This window comes from Schistocerca piceifrons, chromosome 2 (genome assembly GCF_021461385.2).
Source record: "Schistocerca piceifrons isolate TAMUIC-IGC-003096 chromosome 2, iqSchPice1.1, whole genome shotgun sequence".
Classification (NCBI taxonomy): domain Eukaryota; kingdom Metazoa; phylum Arthropoda; class Insecta; order Orthoptera; family Acrididae; genus Schistocerca; species Schistocerca piceifrons.
The window spans coordinates 715881280-715906961 of NC_060139.1; the positions used below are offsets into that span (position 1 = coordinate 715881280).

The window sequence follows — 25682 nt, forward strand, 5'->3', positions numbered from 1 at the left end:
GTAGTTGGGAAAACAGATTTGAAAATTCTTGTGTAACTGAACAGAAATTAAGGCCACCATGGCCACACGTATGAAGACAGGAATGAAGAAACTACACGTAAGAACGTTCAGTGATTCACAAACATGAAATGTCTTCCCCTTATTCTTTGACCAAATTGTAGTTAACATCATCAAAAACTAATATGATTCCCCAAAAAAGACAATTAGGGTCGATGTTTTTGGTTCTGTATCAATTTTTTGTTTGCATGCTGGGAACGTGGTGCCGCGCTATACTCTGCCATTGCACGAAGCAACTCACACATCACTACGCAGTGTGTACTATTGCTCCCTGTAATCTTTACTAGCGTATGAATACTGCTTTCGATTTTTAAGGATGGGGTCGTTTGTTACAAACACATTTTACCAGCTAATGACGCAAATAACATTACAACACTTGTCTGTCCGGAGGTAGGAGACTAATGTTACAGACTCAAGAGACATGCTTTCCTTTTGTTAGTGTTTCTTTTTCACATTTTGTTTTGCCTTTGTTAATCAGGATAATTATTCTGAAAAATGATTCTTAAAAATCCTTGTCCCCCTCCCCTTTCCTCCCTCCTATCTTCAGTAGTCAATCATAGTGCAGTATTAAAAATCCAGGTTGATGTAAATAGACCAATTGTGCTTAATACCACACACCATCCTCTTTACAACCAATCAGAGCGTATTATTAAAATGATGCATGAATATGGCGTCTAATTACATTATTTCTTATGTACGCATCAAGTCATGCTCCCTTCCCTCCTTAGCTCCAAGCAAACATGAAGCAGTATTAAGGCTGCTAGATGATGTAAACAGACCAATTACGCTTTATATCCTTTCCCTCTCATCTTATTCCTCAAATAGGAGCCCAATAGAAGAAAGATCTAATTACAATGTAGCCGCCTTTGGGATACGCTCAAAAGTATCTGAATGATGTGAATTATTTATCAATAAATATCACCCACCTCCCATTATTCTCTCCAATCAGAGTTTTTTTTTTAAATGAAACAGTCAATTACAATGTAGCTCCATCTGAACTGTACTCAAAAATATCCGAAACATTTATAAAAAAATATGTCTAAGTATCTGAACTGCGTGAAAAAAGATGAACTATGCTTTCGTTACTGACATAAAAACACGTTTATGAACTGGTTCACCAGTGCCATCGGTAAATTTCTTTCGAACCTATATATCACTTGCTATGGAATATAGGAAACAGTATCTCTATAAATACCTCAAAATCAATTTTTTGCTAGTAAAATATAATTAACAAAGTAGTAATATGTAACCGTCAAGCAAGAGTCTTACTTCAAATACAATTCCGCAAACCCTGAAAAATGCGAAATAAAATCAACTGTGCTCTTTTATGCCCCAGTTACTTAAAGTCACAAACACACGGCTGCAATATTAATATAAACATCAAATGTCTCAGTATTTTTTCCAAGTCTCATTTTAAAATGTTTCCAAAAATGTTCGTGCAATGTAAAGAAAGTGCAATTATTGTAATGTTAGTTTCCACATATATACAAAGTCGTCAAATTTATGCCTAAACATATTTGTTAACTCCAAAGTAAGTGTAACGATGCTATTTACATGCTTAAATAGTTAAATATAATAGTTTACATTAGGAGATAGGCCTAAGGAATCGATGTTGTAAAACTGTCCTGACAGGCAGCAGAAAATATGCACTGAAGTGCCAAATAAACTGGTATAGGCATGCGTATTCAAATACATAAACAGGTAGATTACGGCGCTGCGGTCGGTAACGCCTATATAAGACGACAAGTGTCTGGTGCAGTTATTAGATCGGTTACTGCTGTTAAAATGGCAGGTTATCAAGATTTAAATGAGTTTGAACGTGGTGTTATAGTCGACGCACAAGCGATGGGACGCGAGGTTGTGATGACGTGGGAATTTTCTCGTACGACCATTTCACGAGTGTACCGTGAATATCAGGAATCGGGTTAAACAGCAATCTCCGACATCGCTGCGGCGGGGAAAAGATCCTGCAAGAACGGGACCAAGACGACTGAAGAGAATCGTTCAACGTGACAGAAGCGCAACCCTTCCGCAAACTGCTGCAGATTTCAATGCTGGGCCACCAACAAGTGTCAGCGTGCTAACCATCCAACGAAACATCATAGATATGTTCTTTCGGAGCCGAAGGCCCACTCGTATAGCCTTGGTGACAGCACGACACAAAGTTTTACACCTCGCCTGGGCCCCTCAACACACATTTTGGACAGTTGATGACTGGAAACATGTTGCCTGGTCGGACGAGTCTCGTTTCAAATTGTATCGAGCGGATGGACATGTATGTGTATGGAGACAACCTCATGAATCCATGGACCCTGCATGTCAGCAAGGGACTGGTCAAGCTGGTGGAGGTTCTGTAATGGTGTGGGGCGTGGGCAGTGAAGTGATATGGGACGAACCCGACAGGTGACACGTACGTGTCTGATCACCTGTGTCCATTCATGTCCATTGTGCATTCCGACGGACTTGGGCAATTTCAGTGGAACTATGTGATACTCCACACGTTCAGAACTGCTACAGTGTGGCTACAGGATCGCTCTTCTGAGTTGAAACACTTCCGCTGGCAATCAAACTCCGCAGACATGAACATTATTGAGCATATTTGGGATGCTTTGCAATGTGCCGTTCAGAAGAGATCTCCACCCTGTCGTACTCTTACGGATTTATGGACTGCCCTGCACTATTCTTGGTGTCACTTCCCTCCAACAATACTTCAGATATTAGTCGAGTCCTTGCCATGTCATGTTGCGACAGTTATGCGTGGTCTTGGAGGCCTTACACATTATTGGGCGCTTCATGTATGTTAGCTAAAATACAATCCTGAGCAGGCAAGCATGCACAAAGCAAAGTCACAGTCTGAATGTAATTAATTAGGCCTACTCATGCTGTAGGTCACGATACACCCTCAAATTAAATATTTCCACATTTAAATAGTTCTCATGCATCAGTTTATGAGGGATAAAGCATCTATTACAGAGGAAATATACTTTTCTTCCTCCAGTAGCTGTCATTCACGACACATACACACAGTCAGCATTCAGGGCTAATATGTAGCACGATTACTGCTTTTTAACGTTCAGTGGAAGTAAGTGAACGATGTTTATGGTGCAGTCATTCTGAAGAGAAGTTTGTGGCACTAGGCATTAGGTGTCAGGCGTTATGGACACTTACGTGGGATGGTGGACATCTAGGAGGGAATAGAGATCGCTTACATAATGATGAGAATGCAGGCTGTGTGTATTTTAGTAAGTTGCGCAGACACCGTAGATTTTCGTATGTTTAATTTCAAGCTTCATTGGGCTTGCAAAGAGTGTGAAATCTCACATATACTATCAATAATACCATAATTGATAAATAATTTTATTTGGTTTAGAGATCTCGACTCTAATATTGTCTTCGGAGATGTCACATCTCTCTGTTAGTGTCTTGGGTCGTCATGTAAGGTGTCTATAAAGAAATCGTGCTATTCAGCAGCTTAAATGATATATCGTAATAAACATCATCTTTTTTCCTAAAGTTGAAAACAGTCTTCTTTCCTAATATGCTGTTTGTTTGTATTTTGCTATGTTTTCTGTATCGCATATTTTTTTTAGATTATGATGTTATTTAATTATTGATTGTAGGAAATGTGGCCTTTAACCCATTTAAAGAGCTTTGGCACCTTAAGTTCTGAGTGTAAACTTGGTCAAACGTTTTTTTTTCTGTACAAAATCCCCAGTAGGCTTCTTTCATTTGTAATAATATCATAATTGTTAATTAGTATCATTGGTTATATTTTTTAATGTATAACATGATGCATTATCTTTATCCCTTCAACAATGTTGGTTGAGAACAATTTAAATGCGAAAGTATTAAAATTCAGAGTGTATTGTGATATATCAACAGTAGGACCAATTAATTACATTCAGACTATCGGTTTACTTGTGTGATTGCCTCCTTAGCGTCGCGTTTTAGCTATCAGGTATGTTCTGCTGTTATAAGCCTGATCAGGATAGTTTTATGAAACTGATCCACAAGCTGAACTTGTAATTTCAACCATTATTTGCAACTATTTTGACATGGAAACAACACTGGAGTACTTATTTTGAAGTTGACAATCATGTTTTAGGCATTAATTTGACAACTATAATTATATGTGAAAATTAACATTATGATGTAAACATTGCACTTTTCTCACAGTGCAGAAGAATTTTTGCAGCCATTATAGACTTGGAAAGAATAGTGTGATATTTGAGTAGCATCATAGATGTGGAAAATTATTAATTTAGGACACTCTTTTTACCAGTGCAGACATCCGTGGTGACAGTAAGATAAGATACTTACGGTACAAAGATTTAATGTTTAATGTTTTTACCAGTGCAGCCGTCTGTTGGCGACAGTAAACAGATGGGACGTAAAACCACAGCTGATTTTATATCATGTTTGTCAGGTTTGCAGAATAGTACTTAAAAATAAAACTCTTGGGTCAGCAATTACATAGCACTAAATTTGTTAATTATATTTCATAAGGAAACATTGGTCTTTAATTATTTATATTATTTATTTATATATTATACATTTATATTATTATTTATACACTCATTGTAATATTTCGTAGGAAACGATATATAGCTTAGAATGAAATGTACTAACGCAACTTGTAAAGGAATCCATAAACAATTTTTGGGGGGTAAGTAAATAAAAGCATAGTTCGTCACTTTTTACACAATAATTTTGAGCACAGCCTACGTGGAGATACATTGTAATCGACTTTTTCATTTAAGAACTATGCTCTGATTGGAGCTGAGGAAAGGGACGTGTGTGATACTTTTGAGCACAGCCCAGATGGGGCTACATTGTAATTGGCTGTTTGATTTTAATACTAAACTTTGCTTAGAGGAAGGAGAGCAGAGGGAGGTGGAACACTACACAGTGTGTGTGCGCTCTATTTTATGTATATAATATATATCTTTGATGTTGGAGGAATTTTAATTTTATGGCAGAGGAAAGTATGTGTATGTAAATAATGTAACATGTTATGATATTTATACATCATTTTAATGTTACATTTGAGGTATATATGTGTACATAAATAATGTAAATTGATAATATTTTTATACCAGAGATAAGTGTCTTTCGGAAATAATATATTTGACTCTATGCTGAGAGTTACATAATTTTTTACTGCTTATTTGGCGTTATTTTTATTACTACATTCTGATTGGTTGGGTACAGAGAGGAGAAGAAGGGGAAGTGTATGCTAGAAACAATGTAATCTGACACCATGTTCGTATATCATATAAATATCACACTTTGGTTTGTTGGAAGGTGGAGAGTCCGTCAGGCATAAAGCACAGTTGCTCTCGCTCCATCATCTTAGGTTTTTAATAACGGGCTACGATTGGTTGGAGATATGGGGGAGGGGAAAGGGAGAAGGATATTCCTATTAACACAGTTTGGCTATTTCCATTGTCTTGGATTTTTCATTTTTAATACTGCTCTCTGATTTTCTGGACATAAGGTGTACTGGACTGCGATTGGTTGCAGATGGGAAGAGAAGCACATCGGTTTGAATTTTTCTCTAACTCAGTTGTGCTGTTCCCGCCATCATGAACTTTCCGGTGACTATTTTATTTTTGATACTTCGCTATGACGCTGCAGATAAGGAGTGGGAGCAGAAGGGGGCATAGCTTCCCAGTGATAGGGATGATTATATCACTTAGTAGATTGATGACATCACTAGTATGGATAGCGATGTCAATAGGCCAATGATCTCTGTGCGTCTGAGTCACCAATCTAAACAAAAAGGCTCGGGTAGTTGGTACACATATATTATTTCGATTATCGAAAGTGGACTCTGAAAACAGTTGAAAATAAAGTAACAGAATTTCTGTATATGGCTGTAATTATAACATCAAATGTCAGAAACTATAAGTCTGTAAGAAAATTGAAGAGCAATGCTACACGTGTGCAATAGGTCTGTAGTATTTTTTTCGAAGATAAAGATGAAGCACTGTGAGAACCTCTGGAGATAGGGAATCTACGAAGGATGACAGTAAAAGTTATATGCGAAAATGCATTGAAGGGAAAGAATTATTCATTTTCGGTGTACACACCTTGACTTTAAGGACTAAATCACTTCATAAATATAACTTAATGAATACAGTGGTTAAAAAAAGAGCGCATGATGCAGTACTTACTGTCAGTAATGAAAGTATGGATGCCAGTGACTAACTGAAAGGTGGTGACTTTGTTGCTGATGCGGAAACCGATAGCTATCAATAATCATGGGAATGTGTCTTCAGGTTAAGAGGTCTCCATAGAGTAGCTGTGCACGATGTAAAACGAGTGGCAGTATGCAGGGAAAAGGAGTTGTTTGTGTCACTACGGCATGTAACCGAAATAAATAAACAGTGAGAGGAAAGAAATGACATTTCTAATCAAAGACAGTACTTACACTAAAGTTTACATCTAGCAACGACAATCCAGCAGTCGTTAACCTCTCTGGTGGGGGAATGTAACGCCCTACAATAAGAACCCCTGACCAACCTTGTGGTAACATGGCAGCACGTTGCAGAGCATGCAGTGCTGTTCGTTGTGATGAAACACTCTGTTAAGAAGAATGTCCCGTATCTTACAATGTACAAGAATCAAGTAACTTTAGTGTAATTATTGTATTTAACTAAAAGTGCCATGTCTGTTCATCTCATTGAGTTTATCTCCAGTTACCTTCTGTACCATACATTACCAGTTACTTTTGTGTGCGGTCCAAGTTCCATCAAGCATCAGGATCTTTGCCCTTCGCGCTCAAGTGCTCCACCAACTGAGCTACCCAAGCACGACTCACGCCCCGTCCTCACAGCTTTACTTCTGCCAGTACCTCGTCTCCTACCTTCCAAACTTTACAGAAGCGAACCTTGCAGAACTAGCACTTCTGAAAGAAAGGATATTGCGGAGACATGGCTTAGCCACAGCCTGGGGGATGTTTTCAGAATGAGATATTCACTCTGCAGCGGAGTGTGCCCTGATATGAAACTTCCTGGCAGATTAAAACTGTGTGCCAGACCGAGACTCGAACTCTGGACCTTTGCCTTTCGCAGGCAAGTGCTCTACCAACTGAGCTACCCAAGCACGACTCACGCCTCGTCCTCACAGCTTTAAATCCGCCAGTACCTCGTCTCCTACCTTCCAGACTTCACAGAAGCTCTCCTGCGAACCTTGAAGAACTAGTGATTGCACTACATTCCTTTGCCCTTGTTTTGGTCTTCTTGATGTTCATTTTATATCCTCCTTTCAATACACTGTCCATTCCGTTCAAGCGTAACGGAGTCCTTTGCCTCCTCTGCAGAATTGCAACGTGATTGGCAAACGTCAAAGTCTTTAATTATTGTCACTGATTCTTCCTACAAATGTCCTTCCACAAATTTTTCCTTGGTTTCCTTTACTCCTTGCGTAATCTGCAGACTGAATAACATCAGAGATAGGCTACAACCCTGTCTCACTTCCTTCTTAACCACTGCTTCCGTTTCATGGCCTTCAATTCTTATAAATGTCGTTTGATTTCTGCACTAGTTGTGCATATCCTTTCGCTCCCTTTATTGTAGTCCTGCTATGTTTAGAATTTCAAAAATTGTGTTCCAGTCATCATTATGAAACGGTTTCTCAAACACTATAAAACTATAAGCGTAGGTTGGTCTTCCTTTATCCTAACTTCTAAGATAAATCATACCATCAGTATTGTTTAGTGGATTAGTGCATTTGTTCGGGACCCAAACAGATAAGTCGACTTCTACCAGTTTTTCCATTCCTCTATAAATAATTCGTGTCACTTATTTGCAACCATGACTTATTAAACAAATAGTTCGGTAATACTCAAATCTGTCAAGACGTGCTCGCTTTGAAATTGTCAGTTTTGATAAGTTAAAATCTATAAATTCAACTGAACACCTAGGAATTACAATTACGAAGACTTTAAATTGGAAAGAACACATAATAAATGTTGTGGAGGCGTAAAACGAAAGACTGTGTTTTATTGCGAGGACACTTGGAAAATGTAACAGACCTACTAAAGAGACTGCCTACACTACGCTTGTCCGTCCTGTTTTGGAGTACTGCTGCGCGGACTGGAATCCGTACCACATAGGATTAACGGAATACACCGTAAAGTTCAAAGAAGAGCAGCACGATTTGTATTATAGGGGAGAGAGTGTCACTGACATGATACAGGATTTAAGATGAACATAATTGAAACAAAGGCGTTTTTCGTTACGGTGGACTTCTCACGAAATTGGAATCACCAATTTCTCCTCCGAATGCGAAAATATTTTGTTGACGCTGGATTGCATAGGGGGAAGCTATCATCGTAATATAACAAGGGAAATCAGAGCTCGCACGGAAAGATATGGATGTTCGTTTTTTTCCGCGCGGTATTAGAGACTGGATAATAGAGAATTATTGTGAAAGTTGTTTCTTTTAACCCTCTGCCAGGCACTTACGTGTGATTTGCTGAGTATCCATGTTCAGGGTGGCGCACGAAATGAGTTACCATTTTGTTTTTGAATATAAACTTTATTGTCAATACAATCTGAAAGGAATATATACTAGAATGAAGAGCCATCCATGGAGATTTGTTCTAACTCAGCACATGCTCAATATGTCCTCCATTTCATTTCCTAACTTCCTTCAAACGAACACTGAAGTTAATGATTACCTTACGGCAGATGTCTTGAAGAATAAGTCTTCTGAGATCCATTAAATCACGTGGACGTTTCGGGAAATTTTTTTTGCCTTAGGTACCCCCAAAGAAAAAAGTCACATGGATTGAGTTCTGGACTATTGGGGGCCAATTTTGTCCGTCACTGAAGCGACCTGGAAATCTGAGTGAAATGATCCTCATGTCGAAATGCTCGTGTAAAAACTCCAACACAGTGTTTGTAGTACGTGGCCTTGCTCCATCTTGCACGAACCACTGCGTGTTGAAGGGCAAGGCAGTAGCGAGAAGCTGTGGAATGAAGCTATTGCGAAGCATGCTCAAATAACGCTCGCTGTTCACAGTTTCTTCAAAGAAAAAGGGTCCAATAAGTCCGTGACTGGAAATTGCTGCCCACGCTGTAATCCTCGGAGCATAATGTTGTCGTTCATGAAGCCCTTGTGGGTTTTCAGGGGCCCAAAAGCGTACATTTTGTTTGTTAACCACACCGTCTGAATAAAAATGCGCCTCGTCTGAAAACCAAACGTTGTTGAGAGTTTCTTCCGTATCCTCCGCCCACTGAGCAAACAGTAGTCTCTGCTGCTTGTGGTCTTCAGTGAGCTTCTGTGCACAGGTCATCTTGTATGGGTACATATGGAGATCACTTTTAAGAATGCGTTGAACGGAGCGTCTGGATATTCCCAGTTGAACTGCTGCCTTTCTACACGATTTCCCGGGACTTCTCTGTACAGCAACTCGTACCGCTTCAATATTCTCCGACGAACAAACAGGCTTAGGCGGAGGTCGCTTCGCTTCCAATACTGGTCCTTCCTGTACAAATTTATCGTACAACCTGTGAATGAGCTTCTTGCAAGTGACCCATCATGTGTTAAACTGTTGTCGAAAACGCCTCTGAGTCACAACAAGGCTTTTCGTTTCATGAAAAAGTAATACAATTGCCGATCGTTGCTGTGTCGTCAGTCTTCCATTGTCAGCCATTGCTGCTTACTAGTCTCCTAGCGGCAGTATCGTGAATTAGACGTCATTTCGTAACTCATTTGTTTTTCCAAACTCTGCTGGTACTGGTGTAGAGATCCCAGCGGGATATCTAATGTGAATCGTAAATTGTGAAAAAAAACAAATGGTAACACATTTCGTGCGCCACCCTGTAGATGTAAATGTAGACACCTCAAGTTTGTATCTAAATTCGTGTAGCAGATATGATATTGAGAAATAGGTTGATTTTTTAAAAACAAAAATCCTGTAATAAATGATGACTAACTGACAGCCTCAGCTGCCGACAGGTGTTGTTGATATACCTCGATGTGGACAGCTGAAAATGTGTGCTCCTACCGGGACTCGAACCCAGGATCTCCTGCTTACGTGGCAGACGCTCAATCCATCTGAGTCACCGAGGACACAGATGAATAGCGCGACTGCAGGGACTTATCCTTTGCACGCTTCCTGTAGTTGTAGTGGGTGTGGAAAATGAGAGTGAGATGTGCTTGTTACTTACTGTCAATGCAGGACGTATATCAGCGACCGGCGAGCTCCACAGTGGTGGCCATCGCAGAAGCTTCGAGCTAGTGCAGAGATGCTGCGCGGTACTTACTGTCGTTGATGAAGGTGTATCTGCCAGTGAAGAGGTCCGCGGTGGTGTAGTTGCGGTCCGTGTAGAAGCCGAGCGCGAGCGCGCGGTACAGCGAGATGCGGCGCCGCGGCGGGATGTGGCCGCAGTAGCGGCCCCCGAACGGCGAGTTGACCAGCTCGCTCGCCTCGTGCGACACCACCTCCGCGTACACGTCCACGTACTCGTGCATACACCTGCAACGCGCACGCCACGCAGTTAGCGTAGCTACTACTGCAGCAGCAAGTAGCACGTTCCACACCGGTTGGGTTTAACAACAGAAAAGTTTGTTTACACCATTCACCTCGGTTTTGGAGAGCAATGAGGAAAGTATTCAGTTTTTACTAAAGCGCATTTCTTCTTGTGGTCTAAATTTCATTAATTTAAACAAATCAGTACCATACGAGTATGTCTCTAGTTGCTATAGTATGCAGCTTCAGTACTCGGCCTGTAGCCTGCTACAACAAGTAGCTCCAAATGGTCAGAGCGCCTCCAGTGTACATTTCTTCGTAGAGGTCAATCAAATCCGTTCCGTATGGCAGACGTGGTTCGACCTGGCAGATTCGTTTCTTCGGTAACAGTTGACAGGGCGGTCTGCCCAGTATACAGTCGTTCCCCGAGTGAGCAAAGCCACCGTTCCAAGGCTCGGAGTCCATTTACAATCCTCGGACTGTTGCGCGTTCTGGACCGCAGTATTGTTCTCGTGTGTTGTGCTAGTATCACAAACAGCCCGCCCGACCGGGAAAGAGCTTCTGGTCCCCGGCACGAATCCGCCTGGCGGATTTTTGTCGAGGTCCGGTGAACTGACCAGTCTGTGGATGGTTTTAGGCGGTTTTCCATCTGCCTCGGCGAATGCGGGTTGGTTCCCCTTATTCCGCCTCAGTTACACTAAGTCGGCGATTGCTGCGCAAACGAGTTCTCCACGTACGCGTACACCACCATTACTCTACCACGCAAACATAGGGGTTACACTCGTCTGGTGTGAGACGTTCCCTGGGGGGTCCACCGGGGGCCGAACCGCACAGTAACCCTGGGTTCGGTGTTGGGCGGCGGAGGGGTGAAGTGGACTGCGGTAGTCGTCGTGGGGTTGTGGACCACTGCGGCTGCGGCGGGGACGGAGCCTCTCCGTCGTTTATAGGTCTCCGATTAACATACAATACAATATGATATACGAGAGCCTGCTGAAAAGAAATGCCTCCGAATCTATGTGACAAATCTTACAGCTTTTTAAACAAAACAAAAGTTATTAACTAACATTTGTCTCTCTTCTTGACGGAGCCATAACCTCACCTCTGCGTGCACCGCTTCATCAGTATCAGTTAGGTCCTCGAAGAGGTTCTTTAAGTTTTGGAAACAGATTAAAATCGGATGGGGCTAAGACCGAACTGTCTGGAGGATTATCGATGACAGTATAACCAATGTGTCGGATTCTTGCAGATGTCGCAGCGCTCGTGTGTGGTGAGGCGTTGCCATGCTGAAGGAGACGGTACTCCATATGCTTCGAATTCTAATCTGGATTACAGCACGATATTTCTCACGCACTGACACAATCACGTTACACATGCCTATGTTACATGCTACACTTCGTAGTACTTAAGCGACAGAGGGACATGAAGAACAAAGATTTAGAATGATATCAACGTTTGTTTTATGTAAAAACCCTTAAGGATTTTCACGTAAAATATTCGGAGATATTACTTTTCAGCACGCTGTCGTACTTTAGTAAGCTGAAATGTAGAAATTTTACATTCAGTTTTATGTTTGGTTGCGTGTGGTTGATAACACTACAAAAAAAATTTAGTTATTTGTGGCGATATTTTTCTCTGAGAGACGAATGTAACGAAACAGCACAGTCACATAGTACTGATTAAACATTATGTTTCAAAACATCTGTCAACAACCTGAAAAAACATCTGCTGCGGAGCGACCCGACAATAAATTTATGAATTCACAATTCTCTTCGCACTCGCTTAAGCACGATACACGAGCGAGGGACTGTTTTCGAATGGAAATTTATTGAAGAAAGCGAGAAAACATTGTGTACAATCTATAGATATCATATTTTAAAGTCCGCGTTTTTTTGCTTGTATGTGAACGCTGGTCTCAGGAACTGCTGTAGGGATTTCGATACGGTTTTCACTAACAAATAGATGATTCGTGAGTAAGGCTTGTGTATATCACTGCATATTATAAACAAGTCGTCCACACGTTGATGCTTAATGATACCAGTGCGAACCTGGGATTTGTCGCTGGTCTTAAATAAATTAAAATTCAAGATGATTTCCTTAACCATATAAAACATTGCTTGAGTAGGCCTAATGCGAACTATTTCACCTGTGTCAGCGCACTTCACCTACTAAATAATCAATAACTCTCGGGAAGCTATTGCCTGAACTAACTGGCATGTTGTAACCTATTTATTACTCGTGACTAATATTTTAGCTCATCACTAGCGCACGTGGACTCAGTTTCTCTCAGTTCGCGCCGTTTCATCCTGTCAGACACTAGTCACTTGCTTCTCCATAGTGACTACAGGGCACCAAAAACTTTCTTTTGTCGAGGAACCACTTTTGCACAAGGTGCCCGGGGGATCTTTATAACACATTACAACTGAGATCACTGGTCATATAAAACGGTACTGCTGACATAAGCTCATAAATGGCTATCACTCTCCACATGCGGTGAATGACAGATGTTGTAAACAACGGCGGGTTACCACAATCATAATACGATGCTGCTCCCATGAGCAAAGTATGGCCCCCTCGTTCATCATCTACATGTCCCCAATACAACTGACCACAAAAGGTGATAAAATGCCTCATACGAGATTTGAAGAACTGCGTGATATGGCGCAATTTTTAAAAACTGTAGGCAATAGATCAGGACATGCGAAATTGATAACGTCCAGCGATCATTGTGCTGGAATGTCTATATCACGTGCTGGTTGATTCACAGTACTCAATTTTTAATGAACTGGGGTGTAGCAATAGCCTAGACGCTCAACTTACTTCGATATCAGTCCTTATGTCGAAATGTAATTGTAGTTTGCCTTCCCTTTTTACTTCCGGTGTGTCACTCAAAGCTACGACCCTTACCTGTCCACGGTCTTCTTTGTCGCATTAAAACTACATAAGTTGTGCTGATTATGACTAATATTCATTACGCAGGTATGGTGACTAACCTGTGTGTTTACCCTCCGCGAATCGTGTTTTCAATCTATTGGTATATAGTACTTGGTTGCATTTAGTAACTTTCAAGTGGGAGAACAGTTCTTACAAAACACTGCATAGAATCCGAATAAATGCGATAATTGTGAGAAATAATGTAACGGTAGGGATAAAATCTGATTTTACTTGAAGTAGGCGCTTTAATAATTACCTACAAATAACAATAGAAAAATGTCATTCTCATGCGTTTTATTTTTTCACATTTCCTACAGTGATGCTGGAAGACACACATGATTATAAGAGGTTATTGTTTAAACCTAGTTTGTCGATTCTGTGGCTTACACTTGCTTAAATAAACATCCTTGTTGCTTCCGAATATATAGTTAAATAAGCGAAGCAGAGGCATATCTTGTCATTTTCTTTTAATAATGCCCTGTAAAGGTCTCATTTTAACGATAACCGATAGTTATGAACGAGATTCCAGTTTTAGTCAATAATCTCAACATTATTTTCTGCGATTCACGATAGTATAGCTGGATTGAGGGAACGCCTGTAAATCCAAGATGTCGGACTACATCTGGTCCTCCGACCTCAAACTTGCGTCAGCTGGCTCATCCATATCACCGGACCTAAGGGTAGCAACTATGCTAGGCGTTAAGGAAGAGTAAAATGTCAGTGGGAAGGAAAGGACACCCCGTAAACAGGCTCTGAAGACCACTCGATAGTCGACCGACCGCAATGTCATCCTCAGTCATTCATCATCGGACGCGGTACGAAGGGGCATAGGGTCAGCTGACAGCACTCCCGGCCGTTGTCGACATACTGATCTTGGAGCCGCTACCTCTCAATCAGGTAACTCTTCAGTTGGCATCAAGAGGCTGAATGCAGACCGCCCAGTCCTCTCACCAAGGAAAAATCCCTGGCACTGCCGGGAATCGAATCCGGGCTCCAGCGTGAGGGTATTAACCATTCGGCTACGGAGGCGGACAAAATACCAACAAACTATGCCTAAAATACAAAGCCTGAGGAGTTTAAAACTGCTTTACTTGTACAGGTAAACCATCTAGAACAGCGTATGTTCTCACTCTCTCAACGTACATTAACAAGAAAAATATCTACCTCTTTGTATTTGGAAGTCTCTATTTCCATGTGTGTTTGTGTTTAACTGTTTATCTGCCTGGAAGTATAATTTTCAGTCTGTCTATTTGTCACCCTCCCTCTTTCCGAAAGCTACACCAATACAAACTGATCATTTACCCTAATACGCGATGGGGTTCAGTGTACATCAATTTCCGACGAATTACGTTAAACTTTTTCTATACATTTTCGGAAAGTTTTTGAAAGCCACAATCAGGTTGATCTACCGAGCCAATGATCAGCCCCAAACATATAACGCCATTGATGGTTTTCTTCGAACTTTGCGATATATATACAGGGTGGTCCATTGATAGTGACCGGGCCAAATATTTCACGAAATAAGCATCAAACGAAAAATCTACAAAGAACGAAACTCGTCTAGCTTGAAGGGGGAAACCAGATGGCGCTATGGCTGGCCCGCTAGATGGCGCTGCCGCTGCCATCGGTCAAACGGCTATCAGTTGCGTTTTTTTAAATAGGAACCCCCATTTTTATTACATATTCGTGTAGTCCGTAAATATATATGAATGTTTTAGTTGGACCAATTTTTTTCGCTTTGTGATAGATGGCGCTGTAATAGTCACAAACATATGGCTCACAATTTTAGACCAACAGTTGGTAACAAGTAGGTTTTTCAAATTAAAATACAAAACGTAGGTACGTTTGAACCTTTTATTGCGGTTGTTCCAATGCTATACATGTACCTTTGTGAACTTATCATTTCTTAGAAGGCATACTGTTACAGCGTGATTACCTATAGATACCACATTAATGCAATAAATGCTCAAAATGATGTCCGTCAACCTCAATGCATTTGGCAATACGTTTAGCGACATTCCTCTCAACAGCGAGTAGTTCGCCTTCCGTAATGTTTGCACATGCATTGACAATGCGCTGAGGCATGTTGCCATTTGAGAAATGATGCGAGGATCACAGCACCTCCATCATCAGACATTTTGCGCGCTCTGTTAGACATCTCCACATATTATGCTCTTCAGCTTTCCGCACCCCGATATTATGTGCGTGTTTCCTGCTGTTCCATCAAATCGTAGTCTAAGTCGCTTCTTACAGGTGGTATGTAGCAAAGAAATATCTCAGTAATCAACCACACAAATTTTAATTGTTACTTACAAAATTATTCGAAGCCTGGGACTTGATCATCATGTACTAGTTGGTGGAACATATTTCTTCTGCAGAAAGAGGAAGTAGGATATGTCACATTACAATGTCACGGATGGCTAGAGTCAGAATATGACTGGGTTGCCTCCGGCTATCCATGATACAAAAGTAATTTTTGATTTAATTTTTGTTGGGGAGCATTTATTACAAACTAAACATGCTAAACCGTTTAAGATATACTATATGCTATAATTTGTATATAACTTTATAAAGGAAAATGGTAACGAGGCCACAAGCTCACTCGATGAAATGGAATGTTTCTGTATGTCGATGTTAATGACAATGCTCCTTCTTATTGCACTCGCCGTCGCATCAACGCATGAATTACACGTAATGTTCATTCAGTAATTCATTACGTAAGTAACAGTACTGGTCCCAAACATCTCCTGATTCCGATCTAGAACGCTTTCTGGTTGTATAAGTAGTTTTTCACTACATAAATTTCGCTGCTAACCAATTCAAATAAACAGTTTTATGCCACACTGTTTTTTTACGGTACTGTTCCATTTTGCCCCATAGCTGCCGCGGCGCGGTGTGGGTCTAGCACCTTCTTTCCTATTCGATGATAAGTCTATAAAATTCTCCAACGGAATGTCTCATTTGCAGGTGAGATGATGTTTCTGAATTAGCCACCAGACTTCCATCTGTTTTGAAAAATTTGATGTATTTAATTAGCCTGATTCCTGTCCCCTCAAACTGCGAGTCTGAATATTCAGTACGGCACGATGATGAACTCATAATCAAATTTATAAACCAATAATTCCAAGTATCTCCCTTCGCAAGAGGCTGCATTGCTTGCTAAGTTGTAAATCTTCAGAAGAGTTAGCAACCTATTTAAGATACTAATGAGTCTCAGACCAGCTTCAATACAGAAAATTGCATGCTCCGTAAAATATTTGAAAGGTTGATAGTGTCTCCTACTTCACTAACTCTTACGGTACAAACGTATAGCACAGTCCATTCCAGCATCAGGTCTCTCATCAGAATAAAGCAGAAATTTTTAAATTGTGCCGAAAGCGATGTTATTCACTTCGTAAGTTCTTTCGAGGAAATGAGTGCGAAATCTTTAACAGTTGCCTATGCGCAGTTCCTACACGAAAGTGTATTTGTTGATTGAAGTATGTACTGGCTACTAAATAGCGCAGATGCATTGTCAGACAGATTTTGGAAATTTTACAATGGGTAAAAGATGGTGTCATGACAAAGTAGTAGTGTGACTGCTGTAGACCTCTGATTATCACAGGTGACGAAGATCAGTATTCAGTGTCATAAAATTAGGTGTCGGAGAGCTAGAGTACATTGTATTACGTGTGACAACCTTATATAACAATGTAGGAACTATTAACTATAAAGTGTTACCGGTTAATAAGTATATAGTGTAATACGTATCCTTGGATGAGCTACTGCTGATCCTTAGACCAGTGCACCGTACCTATATGCAGTATTCGTCGCGTGGAGCAACTGGGTGACATGAAGGTTTGTTTTAAACATCTTCATACCAAATAATCCAACAGCTACACATCGATAAACCTTTCAGAGCATGCTACTTAGCTACCCCAGATAGTCTACCTGCAGGCGCACATAATTCTGCCAAAAGGCTTAAAAAAGTCATGCTAAATGTGCATGCGATCCATCATGCAATATGCCATATCACACATTCATAAGGATTCTTGTTCGAAGTGGATGGTACACGATAGCAAAAGGCTGCAGCTTAATTATTTTGTTCATGAGCTTTGATGGAAAAGTAGCATCATCTCAACCACATATTTTGTTCTGCAGATATATGAGCTACTCCTTGCTACCCACGTGCATCCGCACGTGCCATATTTAAAAGCAAATCGCAAAATTTTTTGAAGGTTCTCCTTTATGTAAATGTACCTCTGGCAAATTATGGCAGTAGGAACATAGTCCTGTGCGTTGCGTAAATCAGGTAAGATGACGAAACACGTTAAATCGGGTTGGATGGTTTTTTGGGACCCCAAACGCAGAAGCAATACTCTAGAATTGCCTGCTCTAGCGTCTAGTGGGCGATTTTTTTGACATAAGCGCTGCACTTTTTCAGAACCCATTAAAAAATCTAATTCTTCGATTCGCCCTCACTACCACATTCCTCCTGTGTGAACTGAGATATTTCCCATGTTCCTCAGAAAATAACACCCCTCAGTGACACATGCAGTTTATAAATCGTGGCAACAAAGACTCAGGCTGCAACACACAGCTCCACGACATCGTCAGATAAAAACTAAGCACCAAGATGTTTCCGCTGTTCCTGCAGCACTTCTCTGCATTGATTTCAGATTTTTTTTTAATACACTATGGGACTTAACATCTATGGTCATCAGTCCCCTAGAACATAGAACTACATAAACCTAACTAACCTAAGGACATCACACAACACCCAGTCATCACGAGGCAGAGAAAATCCCTGTCCCCGCCGGATTTCAGATGTGTTATTAGTTTTGCTATGATGTAAAATTTTTTCACCAATCAAATAACTCACTTTTCATTTAAACATAGGTTCCAAGAGAACTTGTATTGCAAATATGGGAAATTTTGTCTTGGTAAGATGGAGCAGGTGGTCGTGCTTGTGATTCCCGTCTGGCTGTTAGGCGGGACACTTTAGTTCATTGTTGACATGCTACAGCGCTTTTGAGGTTATATTTGTGGTGTTGTATTCGGGTTTACTGTTTCTTAGAAATGAGTTCTCACAAATGTTTGAATAACCGAAACGTGTTCTGTTATGTTATGTGCGGTGTTGCATTCAGTTTTAATGGTTCTTAGAAATGAGTTCTCACAAATGTTTGAATAACCCAAACGTGCTCTGTTATGCTTGTGGTAGCTACGTAATTATTAAACAAAGGGAGGACATTAATATTTTCGTGAAAAAATGTCTACTGCGCTTCATTAACAAGATAAAAGCTGGAAACAGCACAAGGTATACCATACGTATGTTGAGGAACCGAGACTGTGGGAAAACGGGAAAGAGGAAATCAGTACCTTTAGCAATTCTCATGGTTTGGGTGGAACCGCAGAATCACGCATATGATTCTTTTTCATGGTTAACGTTTTAAGGTCATAACGCAAAAAGTAAAACGCATATAAAATATCCTATCGTTTCTCCGCCAACGGCCTTGTCACAGTAGTAACATTGGTTTCCGTGAGACTGCAGACGCTAAGCGCTGTCGGGCCGGACTAGCACTTGGATGAGTGACCATCCGGTCTGCCGAGCGCTGTTGGCAAGCGGGGTGCACTCAGCCATTTTGAAGAAAACTGAGGAGCTTCTTGACTGAGAAGTAGCGGCTCCGGTATCGTAAACTGACATACGGCTGGGAGAGCGGTGTGCCGACCAGCGAAGGGAAATTAAACTGTCATTTTGTTGTATTTTTGTGATAACTGTTAGCATTTTTAAGTGAAAGTATACCATTGTTTACAACGTGTAATGATACTATACAAGGCTATAAAATATATAATTTATTTTTAATGCGGTTAAAAAAATTCCTGTTAGAAACTGTGTGGTTTAAACTAAAACTTCAAACGGGATTTGTACAAAAATCTTAAGTGATACACAAAAACCAAAATGAGATCTGAAATCAGAATGAATAATATTCTAAATATCACCCTAGAGGTATAAAACATCGTTTGGAAAGCTTTAAAATGCATCATAATGTTATTCATTCACAAACGTCGGTCTAAATACATTCATTTTCAAATCGTTGACCGCAATAAGTGAAGATCAGCTGTTCTTTTTCGAATGGATTTCAGTGGATACAGCTCAGCTGATAAAACAGCGCCACTCCCGTCCATTGCGCGACACACCTCTGACAATGCATCATAAAAAAGCATGTTTCTCCCAATGAAGCTATAGAGTAAATATCTCTGGAGTGAGCATTGCGTTCTGCGCGTGTTGTCAACATTAAACCAGGATTGTCACGTGTTTTCGGGACTTCGCTGCGCGTGTGTGCTTTCCGCAGAGTTTGAAGTTTATAATGTCAAGAGTTTTTGTTGTATTTTCACCGTTTCTTGATAGTGTAATAGCGATGGTGAATTACTGTTGTTGCTACGGATGCAAAGAAAAATATGTGAAAGGAGGGATAGTAACTTTTCATGGGTACTATGTTTAAAAATTTCGAGACGCATTATAATTAAGGCTTGATTCTGTAGACCTACTTTTCTACGATTTTATGACTATATAATAGATATTACGGCTCGTACAAAAGGTTAAAAACAATCGCTTCCTCTCGTAAATTTGCTAGTGGAACAGGAAAGGGAATGGTTAGTTGTTTCGGCAAATACTATCCTCCATGCATTTATCAGTGACTTATCGATTATGTATATAGATTTGAAAGACGGAAGACAGGTAAATTCAATGGAGTGGGAGTCTATAATTGTCTTCGTATAATATGTGTGTCCAAACCTTTTTGTTTACTATAAAGTTACAGTAGGAGACCATGTTAAGTGTGTCTAGGACATGGAGAATGATTATGTGTGATATACATTTTAGTTTCCCGAAGGATGAACAACGAGTAAAGAAGTGGCTCCAGAAAATAAGGAGGAGTAATTTTGTCCCCATAAAATATTCCAAAGTATGTTCAAAACACTTTGAAGAGGAATGTTTAGACAGAGAAAAATTTGGACGTGTGTGGTTGAAGGTAGATGCTATACCAACTATTTTTAATTTTCCACAGCACCTACTACAAATTTCTGCTTTCAGCTTAAGTACATTTTCTGCACAAATCTAATAAAAAACTCAGTAGTGTAGCTAATCAAAGTACACATTCATCTTCTTGGTGTATTTTGCCTTCAATTTATTTTGTTCACCATTTGATTAAGAAGCGTAAAATATTAGTAAACATGTCCCCAAACTCTTTCATTTGTGTCACTTTCCACTTCCCTTAATGGTGTTACATGGGTTGACTGTTACATGACCAACTGTATTTGCTTTACAGTACATTTATTCTCCGATCGCCTTTTTTCCCCCTTCTTACTCAGTCTACTATTTATTTAATAAACTGGGAGAAAGTACGTAAAATGCGTTAAATAAGCCTTCAAAGTGTCACCAGTAAGAAAAATTGTGCTTTAGGTCGCAAAAAGGAGAAAATAAATATTCTGAAATAGGAGAAAAAAAGGACGAATTAGCAGGGATATAATCGCTAATGTGTGGCAAATTCGGTGTTTTCCGGACACTTGCAAAAGTACAAGCGTACTGTCAAGTCGTTTTGCAAGACTGTCACTGCAAAAATGTACGTCAGGCTCTGTAATACTATAAAGTGCCGTATCATACCGAAAACTACCAAAAATTGACTGCATCTGAACTGTGACACCTATCGCAAAGAAGCAGAATGCAATATCACTTCCCCTTAAAGGTTACGTAGCTGGTTTATCCCGGGTATCAAATGGATACTGTTAAAATGTCTGCGCAACATATATAAATAATCCACGACACGTACGAAAAGAATCCGTCTGTACTAGGGATGTAGTGACATTCGAAATATACGGGGCGCTGTACGGACGAACACACGACGTTGCGAGAACACGTGACCAGGCCGGCAATGTATATTGACAACACAAAATCTGTTCTGGACATGTGAATGCTCACTCCAGAGATATTTACTCTATGACTGAAGCAGGACTGCTTTACGAAGAGGAGCGTTGCCAAAACAATCTCTAAACGCACTTATTATCTCTGACACTGTCTTGTCTGTGGGCGTTCGAACATCCACACACGCGCGCCCCTGATGACTCCGAAACGGTGCAGCTGTATCCGCTCACATTAGCCATGAGTTCGTTACTGAAACACTGTAGTACTCAAATTAATGCAGTACTAACGACAACGCTTTCATGAACATCCAAGCACGGATACCAACAATACTGTTTACTTTCCAAACACACTGACGGTAAAGAATCGCAACAACAAAAACAATTAACGTAGAGTAAAAAAATTTCGGGAATATATTGCTCTACCTAACATATTTAAGTGATTAGTGTTGCGCCGGCCGGAGTGGCCGAGCGGTTCTAGGCGCTACAGTCTGGAACCGCGCGACCGCTACGGTCGCAGATTCCAATCCTGCCTCGGGCATGGATGTTTGTGATATCCTTATGTTAGTTAGGTTTAAGTTGTTCTAAGTTCTAGGGGACTGATGACCTGGGTATTTAAGTCCCATAGTGCTGAGAGCCATTTTTTTGATTAGTGTTGCAAGATGACAGGTCAATGTAAACTCGAGGTAAGCTACTGCAAATGTGAAATTCTGGTATACTAATAACCGATGTTACCCCCAGAATGTTGAAGGCAAGCATGAAAACGTGTATTAATTGTGTTTTACACGTGTCGGATGTTAGTTTGTAGGATTGGAGTTCCATGCCTGGTGCACGTGTGCGGTCAAAAGAGGTATGCTTGATGCTGTTTGTGGATGACGCTAGAGTCATCGTCCGATAATGTCCCATATGTGCTCGACTGGAGGCAGATCTCGTGATTGAGCAGGCCAAGGCAACATGTCGACACTGTGTAGAGCATGTTTTAAAACAGCGATATGTAGGCCTGCGTTATCATGTTGGAAAACATTCCCTGGAATGCTGTTAAAAAAATGGTTCAAAAAGCTCTGAGCACTATTGGACTTAACATCTAAGGTCATCAGTCCCCTAGAACTTAGAACTACTTAAACCTAACTAACCTAAGGACATCACACAAATCCATCCCGAGGCAGGATTCGAACCTGCGACCGTAGCAGTCGCGCGGGTCCAGACTGAAGCGTCTAGAACCGCTCGGCCACAACGGCCGGTGAATGCTGTTCATGAATGGCAGCACGACAGGTCGAATCACCAGACTGACGTGCAGTTTTGTAATCAGGGTGCGTGGAAAACCACTGGAGTGATCCTGCTGCCATTCAAAATAGTAGCCAAACCCTAACTCCAGGACTTCAGGTGTAGTTCCAGTGTGTCTAGCACGCAGACACGTTGGTTGCAGGTCCTTAACTGCCTGCTTCTGACCAGCAAAAGCCCATCGCTGGCACCAAGGCAGAACTAGCTTTCATCGAAAGACACAGCAGATCTCCACCCCGCCCTCTAGTGACCTCTCGCTTGACACCACTGAAGCCGCAAATGGCTGTAGTTTTTGGCCACTGGAAAGCACGCTGCAGCGAGTCTGGGTCTGAATTGTCCTTGAAGTAACTGAGCCGTCCGCTGTGACCGAGCGGTTCTAGGCGCTTCAGTCTGGAACCGCGCGACCGCTGCGGTCGCAGGTTCGAATCCTGCCTCGGGCATGCAAATGTCTGATGTCCTTAGGTTGGATAGGTTTAAGTAGTTCTAAGTTCTAGGGGACTGATGACCTCAGATGTTAAGTCCCATAGTGCTCGCCGGCCGGAGTGGCCGAGCGGTTCTAGGCGCTTCAGTCTGGAACCGCGTGACCGCTACGGTCGCAGGTTCGAATCCTGCCTCGGGCATGGATGTGTGTGATGTCCTTAGGTTAGTTAGGTTTAAGTAGTTCTAAGTTCTAGGGGACTGATGATCTCAGAAGTTAAGGACCATAATGCCTAGAGCCATTTTTGAACCATAGTGCTCAGAGCCATTTGAACCATTTTTTTGAAGTTACTGATTTGTAACAGTTCGTAGTGTCACTGTGCTGTCAACTGCTGCTCAAATTGCTGCCGCAAATGCAGTACGATACGACGCAGCTATATGCTGAACCCGATGGTCTTCGCTCTCGGTAGGGGCACATGGTCGTCCGGAATACGGTCTTCTTGCAACCATACATTCCCGCGACCACCGCTGTTAGCAATCATGTACAGTGGCCACATTCTTGATAAGTATTCCTGCAGTACCGCGGAAGAACATCCAGCTTCTCGTAGCCCTAATACATGATTTCGTTCAAATTCAGTGAGGTGTTGATAATGACGTCTTTGTCGGCTTAAATGCATTCTTGACTTACATAAACTAACCACGTCCAATTTCAAAGGGCCGGCCGGTGTGGCCGTGCGGTTCTAGGCGCTTCAGTCTGGAACCGCGTGACCGCTACGGTCGCGGGTTCGAATCCTGCCTCGGGCATGGATGTGTGTGATGTCCTTAGGTTAGTTAGGTTTAAGTAGTTCTAAGTTCTAGGGGACTGATGATCTCAGAAATTAAGTACCATAATGCCTAGAGCCATTTTTGAACCATAGTGCTCAGAGCCATTTGAACCATTTTTTTGAAGTTCCTGATTTGTAACAGTTCGTAGTGTCACTGTGCTGTCAACTGCTGCTCAAATTGCTGCCGCAAATGCAGTACGATACGACGCAGCTATATGCTGATCCCGATGGTCTTCGCTCTCGGTAGGGGCACATGGTCGTCCGGAATACGGTCTTCTTGCGATCATACATTCCCGCGACCACCGCTGTTAGCAATCATGTACAGTGGCCACATTCCTGATAAGTATTCCTGCAGTACCGCGGAAGAACATCCAGCTTCTCGTAGCCCTAATACATGATTTCGTTCAAATTCAGTGAGGTGTTGATAATGACGTCTTTGTCGGCTTAAATGCATTCTTGACTTACATAAACTAACCACGTCCAATTTCAAAGGGCCGGCCGGTGTGGCCGTGCGGTTCTAGGCGCTTCAGTCTGCAACCGCGTGACCGCTACGGTCGCGGGTTCGAATCCTGCCTCGGACATGGATGTGTGTGATGTCCTTAGGTTAGTTAGGTTTAAGTAGTTCTAAGTTCTAGGGGGCTCATTACCACAGATGTTAAGTCCCATAGTGCTCATAGCCATTTGAATCATTTGAATTTCAAAGGTAACTAACGCTCACGACCATTAGAGCGTATGTTTAAAGCAAACCTGATTACCATCCTCGTAATGGAGGTACTGGGACCAATCTTATGCAACTGGATAGACATATTTCAGTTGTAGAAACACGCCTACCAATTTTCGTCCAACTGCTTCATGGTGCTACGATTTTTTCCCGTCAGCGTAGAATGAAATGAGTGCGGTACAGGGACATGTCGGACATTCCTTACTCGTATTGAACGATTCACAATAATCTCTACAGCGGTACGGTGCAACATAAAACATGAACACCTTCTTCTCATCGTGTTGAACTCCCGAGAAATGATAAAAAAACGACTGGAGTAACCGGCTAGCTCTTTGTTTAACTGGCAAGTGTATTTGGAGAGCAACTTCCCCGCAGTTTGATTTCGGTAATTTCAGACAGCCAATGCGATGTTTACAGTCCATTTCCCCGGCGGCGGCTTTTATTGGATACTGACCGGAGGCCGGGCAAGTGGCTTGCAAATCCTGACTGCCTAAACATACAGTATTTCTGGCGGGCTTTATTGACAGAGGCTGCCCGGCAGCGCCAGTATAGCGCAGTTAGCTTGCTTTATGTGTGACGTCTGCCCGCCGTTGGGATCCGGAACGCTGCCATAAATACGCCGTGTGTGTGTGTGTGTCTGTGTGTGTGTGTGTGTGTGTGTGTGTGTGGAAGGGTGGGTGGGTGAATGTGTGTGTGTGGGCGCGTGTGCGTGTGCGCGTGTGCATGTGCGCGAGCTCTGTATCCCACTTTCTGGGCGGGAGGTGTGTATCGCATCCTTTTGCAGGTTCTCCGCTGCGGTACCAGTAATGGTTTAGTAACTACTGGTGCGGCCAGAGTGCCCGATTTCACTTTTAAAGCGTGTTCTGCGGTAGTATGTCAATCACTTGCACAACAGCGATGCAGTAATTGGAAGTTTATCACCGCAATGAATGTGTGATATAACTCTTACTTACAACCGAATTTGCGTGAGAGTCATTCCAGTGTCTGGTGGAGTATGCTTTATTGCGGCCACTCCTTGGTTTTGATTGGGTTTGCCGTCATCGGAGAGTGAGCATGTCAGATTTTTATGAAG

General features: G+C 41.6%; 1 protein-coding gene across 1 annotated transcript in view; it reads right to left on the reverse strand.

The window, feature by feature from the left end:
* Window positions 1-25682, reverse strand: part of LOC124777888 (cubilin-like) — a 1273816-nt gene that overhangs the window by 193620 nt on the left and 1054514 nt on the right. The window contains exon 5 of the mRNA XM_047253433.1: window positions 10335-10546. Within this exon, the coding sequence (XP_047109389.1) occupies window positions 10335-10546 (212 nt within the window). The remainder of the gene's footprint in view (window positions 1-10334; window positions 10547-25682) is intronic.